The sequence below is a fragment of the Zonotrichia leucophrys genome, chromosome 5 (genome assembly GCF_028769735.1).
Source record: "Zonotrichia leucophrys gambelii isolate GWCS_2022_RI chromosome 5, RI_Zleu_2.0, whole genome shotgun sequence".
NCBI classification, from domain to species: Eukaryota; Metazoa; Chordata; class Aves; order Passeriformes; family Passerellidae; genus Zonotrichia; species Zonotrichia leucophrys.
Genome location: NC_088175.1, coordinates 12,708,324 through 12,716,844, shown reverse-complemented (window position 1 = coordinate 12,716,844; position 8,521 = coordinate 12,708,324). Strand labels below are relative to the sequence as shown.

The window sequence follows — 8,521 nt, the reverse complement described above, 5'->3', positions numbered from 1 at the left end:
TTATTCCTGTGTTGGGATGGTACTGGGAGTACTTTTTGTGCAAGTGTTTGGTACGGTGCACATGGCTGCACTGCTGTCCCAGCACCCAGGGACGGCTAAAGACAAGTGCTTTGTCTTTTGGGTGTTGTTCAGTGCAGTGGTTTTGTCACAGTCCTTCTGCTCTTTAAAATGGGGACAAAAAGACAAAGGAAAAACGCAGCTTCATAAGCCAGAACAATTAAAGAATTATTGATACTTTTCTCCACTTAAAAACCCTATGAATTGCCACTTCACTTGGAAATAGATACTCTGAGATGTCTCCATTTATACTCAAGAAAGTACCACTGAACTTCTAAGGAATTCTTTTTTCCTTCTGAGCACACTGTGGTTTTCTCCTTCTAGAAAAATAATGCACACACATGCCCATAAATACAGTTCAGTGTTATTAAAATTATGAAAATGATACAGTTCAGTGTTATTAAAATGATGAAAATGATGAAATAACATAAATGCACTTTTTTATTAAATCTTTTTTTATATTTTGGGGAACTACATTTTCACAAAAATATACAAAAGAATTTCTTTTTACAAATATTTACATTCAATATCAGAAAACAATGATAGCTACATATTTTAAACTTAAATTTGACAAATATAGTATTGAATTCCGAAACTTAACACTCCAGGAAAAGTATTTTTAATTTTTTTTAAATAAAGTACTCAAAGTTCATATTCAAATTTTAAAAAATCTTAATTAATGCAAAAATCTGACATTTAATTTATATATATATATTTATATATATATATATACTTTAAATAAACATACAACATTGTTACAGGAATTAGATGTTCATGGTGGAAACCAAAATGGAGTACACTTAAACCCATGATCCATATAATATATGACCATACCTTTGGACTACTTTAAAATACCTTTTTTTCTTTTTTTTTCTTGTTAAAGCAAGAGGGATTATCTGACACACTCCATAATGAAACAACAAATCTGAACAGACAACTGCATTTTAAGCTTAAAGAACTACAGTAAAATATTTTTGTGAGGTGACCTGACAGGGGGCTGGAGAGGAGAGGATGTGCTCTGGTGTTGCACAGAGCACTGCTGGAATGGGTTTCCAGATGAAAGACTGCAAAGAACATTATTTTTCTACAGAATTTCCCAATGCCTTCCTAAGCTGTCCCTTGCAGAAATAGCTGCCACCATGAAGCTATTTTCCATGTGAGATGAGGAGACAAGAATTTGTAAGGACAGCAGAAGACCAGGACCATCTCCATTGCTGCATTTCCACTGCTGTGCTGGGCTGTCACCAACCCACAGTGTTCAGTGTGAGAAAAGCTTTTCCTCTGCTAAAAACTGAACAAACCAAGCTACAAAGCTAAACCTGCATTTTTAAAATAATTAAATGGTTCTAATGCATTTACTTAGTTTGTTACATTTTCAAGTTATCATTTTGGGCTGGAGTGTATTCTAATATGGAATTTTACATTAAAAATGCTTTAGCTTGCTTCACAAATCAGTAATGCAGCTTTTCCATTACTTTATTCTGTATACCTATAACTGAACTAAAAAGCAGAAATTAAGCTAATTACCAGATACTGCTTTTAAAAAAAAAATCAATCTATTTTGCACCTGAAACCACAACACCAGGGTACATAGTAGCAAGAAAAGGAAAAACAGACCAGAAATGTGTGAAGTACTACCCAACAGCACCAACATTTCACAAAAGTACAGGAAACCATTTTTATTTCATGCAATGTGTGTCTGTGTTCATGCCTGGAGTTCCTTTAGAAATGATATTTACTGGATTCCAAAAGAAAACAGTGTCACACATGTCCTGGGTGCAACTGGTGGTTGAAAAAATCATGGTGTTATGGCAGTACCACTTCCAGCTCCATTGCATGGAGAGATCCATGGAATGGATCCAGTGGATTCCCCCTTCTCCCCCGTCTCAAGAATTTGCAATTAAGTTAATAGAAAATTAATTTTCAGCAACAGAATGCTCAGGATTGGCTTTAGTCATTACAAATGACCACCAGCAAACCTGTGGTTAAAGTTGGCCTTCTCAGCCACTACATTGGAAAATTAAACTTATTTGGTGGCTGGGAGGGGGGAGCTGGGACAGGGGCTTCTGTGGGAAGGAGGCAGAGTAGTAAGAGCCAAAGCTAGTGAAGGAATAATGGAGGATATTACATAAACATGTCCTTTTTTACCCTAAAGGCTTACAATCCTGCAGAGGACTGAAACTAAAATACCCCTCTACTACAGCCCTTTTTCAGAACCCACCAATGCAATGCTTAGTTAAAACAATTTACATTTTATTCTTACGACCTCATCTTCTTCCTCAGCCCCACTGAGAGCAGCTGGAGGCAGCACCAGCTTTATGAGCACCACACACAATGGGACAGTGGCAATTGTCCCTTCATCTTAGAGAACTGCTAAAGCACAACTGGCCTTAATCCTCTGGTTTCACACACCCATTATGTGGGTGCCACTTAGTAGTTAGGTGGATACAAGCTGCTTTCCTTTACAAACAGTGCGAGTCATACAGATCACATCACTGCAACATGACAATACTTTGGGGGATAGCATTATAAAACAAAAAACATTTGAGGTTTTGGTTTCTTTCTGTTTTTCAATAAGCTCTCACATGACATCACTGCCCAAACTAGGCAAGATATGTGCTGCAAAGGGCAAAATCACTTTGTAGGGTCTTGAAGGTATCCCACAAACAGCAATAGAAACAAAGGAAACACCTACGATGGCTTCTGGAAGAGAAACCCAAACATACCAAGCAATAGGAACATCCTGCCTCTCATGTCCCAAACACAACTGCCCTCTTGCAAGTGGAGAAGGATCAGTCCTACTATTCATGCACAAATTTTGTGTTTCTTACAAAGAGTTGCTATAAGCCCAGTTGTCTAACCAGCACCTATAATGGGCTTGGATTTTTCCATGAAAGTTACCATAATCATTTCCCTTTTTAATAATGGTTTACTATGGGATAAAATAAAAAACTTTGTACTGATTTATTTCTCTGATATATACTGATTTATTTACTCAGATGTATTTGTTGGGTCTAATTACATTCACCTGACTACCTCTATATTTGAATGCCCATGGCATGGAACCACTGAAGGAAAATTTGGCTCAGGTAGGATCTGAACCACCCTCTGCAGATTCCTCCGTGCTGTCACTCCTTGAGTTAAATGTAGAGCCCACAGCTTTCATGTCTGTCATCTGAAATGTTGTGAATGCCTGGGAACTGAATCAAGAACTGCTGAATAGGAAAGAAATGAGAGGCAGTAATTGCAACAGCTTGGTTAAGAAGAGTTTTCTGAAGTATAATGTTTCTTTGGTTTAATATTTTTTGTTTGAATAACATTTCCAGAAGAGGCCTATTAAAACAATCCAGGTTTGGTTTAGGTAGAAAGATAAGTAGCCTTTTAAAATACATCCTTCAACTCTTTTGCCTGAGCTCTCAGTACTACAGAGCACTTCTGTCTTTACAGCACTTTCTTTGTTCCACTGTATCCACTGCAGCTGTGGGTAACTCGTGCTTTGCTGCTGCACCTCAGCTCTGAACAGGCATCCCACAGGTAAGGGAGTGGGAGTGGCTGCATCTTCCCAAAAACAGAGCAACCAAAACTCCCTGCAGCCTTTTCCTGAGCACTCTGCTGCTCTCCAGCCCTTACACTTCCCAAGCAGCCACTGGATGCTTCCCACCTGAAACAAGATGTTTGCCACTCACCACCACCTATGTCACTTCTTCCGTCTTTTGCCTTTGCCTATTTTTGAGTGTTCCTTTCTCTGCTTTCCTTTCTTCTGCCTTTTCTCCATGTTTGCTTGCTGGTTTCCTGTTACTGCTTCTTCCACCCTATATTCCATAATTCCCAAAAGCAGAGGAAATTATAAGCATTATGGAAATTAGAAGAATTTCCGACTGTCGTCATGCTAAGACCTTTTGCCTATTGTTGTTTTGTTTTAAACAGAAGGGTGGAGAAGAGAACACACATTCCGTGCTTTTTTCCACTTCCTTTTCAAAGAAGTAGTGAATGAGTTGGATTGCTGATTTCACACTTAACCAAAAAACCAGATCAAGGTATCAAGGTTGTGACAGGTTTACTGATAGTAAACTGAGAAAAGTATGGTGATTGTTCACCTGTTCTAGCATCAAATAACTGAGAAAACCATCTAATACTTCTTAGATGCAAATGATTTTGGCAAGGAAGCTTATTGTGGCTTTTATGCATATTAGACACCTAAAACTATTCTGTTTGTATTTCTAAAAGGAGATATCTAGAGTTTAAGTCTGAAGTCAAAGCTAAGTGAAGAGCAGAAGGAAGGACCAACAAAATAAATGGGCTTGGTGTAATCACCCAACAGTGAATGGCATGAAGAATGACAGCAGGCTTTGGCAAGCACATGGACCTATCCACATGAGGAGAAATCAAATGCTGCTAAAAATTTTAGAAAAACAGAGCCAGTTGCAAGGAAGCATAAAAAACCCACTCAGAACAAAAAAGCACACAAATGCAATGCAACTAGGGGTGTTACATCACTGATGTGGCAATTCATTTTGTGACTTGCAGTCTTACTTCCCCTTCTGTAGGGTCTACAGGATGCTCCTCTTTGTCCAAAACATTGACAAGATGACTTCTCTATAGCTTATGTTAACAGAATTATTAAAAAAAAAAAACACTTTCAGGATTAAGGCTGGTCACTGACACTGACAATGAAACAGGGAATGTGCCACCTTGCCCAATTAAATGCTGTATTCGAAGCCAAGATCCTTTGCTGTGACACTCTTACACCTTGCCCAGCACATCCAGCCCTGGCTGGGTGGGACCCCAAGGCAGGGGAGGGGTGCATGGCCATGCTCAGGGCGGCTCAGGGGTGCTGGGGCTCTTGGCAAACTTTCCTTCAGCTCAAACTGTGGGCTCAGGTGCTTCAGGCAGCAGCTGAGAGAACTGGATCATGGTTTTAAACTAAGCCACTCCTGAATGCTATCCAACTCCTGCTCCTGGTACTGAAGTCCTTTGTTTTGGTCTTGTTTTAGACTGAGGAGATGTTCCACCTGCTGGACCTGCTTTCTGATGGCACAAGTGCAGGTTAGCATTAACCTGATTGCACTATGGCAACTTTCAGTTCTAAATGTGTTTATTTTTTATATTTCTTTGCTCCTAGGAGCTGGATTTTCCTTATTCTCTTTTTTTTTTTCTAATTATGTTTATTAGCTCTAAGTGAATAATTATTTTATTAACTGAAATGTTATTTTTACTCAGTTAGCCAGTTAATTTCTTTTATTACCAAAAATATTGCTGACTAAAGATCCCAAAGATGTACGTTTGCTACTAACCAAAAAGACAAGCTACAGTAAAAAATCATCCACTGTAAGTTATTAAATTATACAAAGACCTTTTGCTTCCCCTTCCCTGGTGCAGAAGAGGTTTTCTCCAGCTTCAGGCAAAGCCCTCCTGCTCTCAGTTCTCTCTGATGCTTCCACATGAAAGGCAGTCACTGGTGCCTCCACATTCCAGCTTCTTCCCTGACCTATCCTACAGGGTTCTGTCCTCCTATGACTTCTCAGTGGAGCATCCAGCCTCGAGCTCCAGTGCCTGTCCCCATGTACACATGCTTCAAGCACGGGTGGCAACAATTAGCGAGTTACTACAGTAGCATTTAATGTAAACAGCAAATGAGGCACAGTAGCAAGCACCATCACAGACAAAAAGACCAAAAACACCACAAAGCTGCCAGCTTGGGCCATGCTGACAGCCAGCCCTTCCCTTCAGCAGAGAATCACAGCTACATTATGCTCCAAACTGCGACTGAGGCTCTGCTCACTCTCCTCAGCATTTGTGACCATTCCCAGCTGGCTGCCCCCATTTTTACCTGGCAAACCACAGAGCAGTTTCACCAGGGAAAACACTGGCTACCAATGCAGGCTGCAGGAGGAACAATGCTGGCAGTTCAGTTTTTAAAGAGGTCCTCAGCTTCCAGCTCCCGTGCCAGCCCTTTAGAGCAGCGGTGAGGTTTGGAGGAGAGTGAAGCAGGGAGACCTGGAGGCTGCAGCCCTCAGCCCAGTCCCTCCCACCCTTTCTGCTCATCTGCAGCTCTGGTGTGGCCTTTGGGATTCCTCAGGGGAAAAGCACCAATGGACAAATTATCAGTGGAGAGGCACAGCATTCATGAAGGGCATAGGGGGTGGGAGGAGAAGAGGATCAGTGACAGGGATTGGAGGAACAAACCCACTTGATCCACACACCTCCTTCACTGGGGGAAGGCCTACAGAAGAGCTCGCAGAGCCTAGGGTTTTGTGGGGAAAACTCAGAGACAGAAAAATATGAACTTTGATCTGGCAGTCTGAGTAGGACAGACTATGAGTGAGCTCTTGAAAGTCATCCATCTTGATCCAACAAAAGGCAACTTGAAAATAGAGGCAGGACAAATCTTACTTTAGGTGCGAAAGTCCTGCACAGATGTGTTTAATAAGGGATAGAATCACAGCCATAAAAGAGCACACTGCAAACCATTTCCCTAGTAAAGAGAAGATATAAACACCAGAGACTAATTTTCACATACAACAGACAGACAGGAAACAAGGTTATGAGACACATCAGGTCTAATCACAATTCTCATATGCAATTCCCCTAAACTCAAAAACATTACTGCCAAAATCTCCCTGTACACTCATGACCAAATCCTCAGAGTTTTTGCTCCTGTTGAATAGCAGCTGCATGACTGGCAAGACTTTGCTAAGAACCAGCATGCTGAGAAACCTGATAACTGTTTAGTTCATCAACTTCTTTAAAATAAATACTCACTATAGATTGATATATAAAATATATTAGCTAAGACAGTTGGGTAACTAGTTTTGTATAGCACATAACAAGGAGAGCACAAAAGTTTGGCTCTGTAACTTTTCTCCTCCTTCTCTTCTACCTGCAAGCCCTCCCATTCCTTCTGTAACCAACACGCACACAAGATGATTACAAGAAGAAATGAGGTTTAATTCTTTTTCATCTGGCATAAGAAAATGCAAGAGATGAAAAAACACCAAAGCCTCTTGACTGACCTAAACAAGTGCCACTGTCAAAGCAATGCTGGCTTACACAGAAAGTTAGCTTTCTGTGCACAGCAGAATGCCACAATGGAAGCAGTGCTGATAATTAGTGATTTTTGATCCCTGCTATATTGCATGAAAATTAATCTGTAATGTTTCTCTATGGCATGATTTAGACAAACAGCTGATGAAACCTTCCTCACTTGTACCAAAACACAGCTTTGTTCAGGAATTTATTATCACTGAAATGTTTTTCCAACTTAGAATCTCAGTTATGTTGCAGGATAGAATAAATGCTCGAGGTGACAGCAGGTCCATTCAAAGAAGCAGATGATTGGACATTTTCACAGTCAGAAGAGAAATCTGAATAGAGACATCTCCCAGCTAGTCCCAACTCTATTAAAAGTTCAAATGTATAAAATATAATGCTCAGAAAGTTCTCTCTGAATCTCCCTTATGATGCTGAGAAAATAAAATCAATTCATATTGCTCTGAAATTCTATTTTTGCCACTGCTGACATCCCAAACTTTATCGACAAGAAGACTACAAAATCCTCACCCTGGTCCTCATTTCCAGCAGAGAGGCTCACAGCCCAGTCAAGTAACACAGCAATAATCTCTCTTCCACTGAGAATACTTTTATTCACAAGGCAAAAATTGGAGTTAGACTTTTAGGTAGTGGGCAAGGCACTCGCAAAGTGAGCAAATCTATTTTTGCTCATAGAACTAATTTAATGTTTAAGTGCAACAAAAACACTAAATTAGCCATGAAGATCATGCATATCCAATGGCTTTCACCAGACATGACTGTGACCCAGGCCTCTAAATACAGAAATATTTCAGTCACAAGGAATCAACTCTATTATTTTCTGCTTCATCAGATATGATGTTTCCCTTTGACCAGCCATAGAAATATAATTTCTATTATAATAATTAAGCATTTATTAAAATACTATATATTTAAGAGTTAATATATGGTCTCTCTCTGTAATAAAATATGGAATACTCTTTTTATCTATGCTATTTAGATCTCAAAACTTAAAGGAAAAACATTCATGCTGAAAATAGATCAATGTACAGCACTAGGTCAGAAATAGCATCTCTTGATTAAAACCCCAAGAACTTGCTGTGAAACTGTACATTGATTAACAATTCACTTTTTCCTTTCATCCACATATTTTGTTTTCAACATCTGGCAGTGAGTGGAATACAAACCCAGATTTTCTGACACTGAAGCAAAACTAGCAGCCTCAGTGTGTCCATCCTTCTGGCAGACTCCAGGTCCCGTCTGTCAGAGACAGACTGCTCTGTGTCTCGGGTCGTTTCTTACGCATGCAGGGCACAGCAGAATGTCGCATTGCAATCCTGGGTGTTTCATGCCTGGTACTTCATGCAGTTTCCTCTTTGCAAGTCTCCATGTCTCTCTCAATGAGGCATATGCACACACTTCCAAACAAATAAGC

At 39.9% G+C, this 8,521-nt stretch overlaps 1 protein-coding gene across 3 annotated transcripts in view; it reads right to left on the bottom strand.

Annotated features, from left to right (window-relative positions):
• Nucleotides 1–659: 659 nt before the first annotated feature.
• Nucleotides 660–8,521, bottom strand: part of EML5 (EMAP like 5) — a 97,901-nt gene continuing 90,039 nt past the window's right edge. For all 3 annotated transcript variants that reach the window (XM_064713438.1, XM_064713439.1, XM_064713440.1), the window contains one exon: nt 660–8,520. In XM_064713438.1, coding sequence (XP_064569508.1) covers nt 8,484–8,520 — 37 coding nt within the window. In that variant the 3' untranslated portion in view covers nt 660–8,483. The remainder of the gene's footprint in view (nt 8,521) is intronic.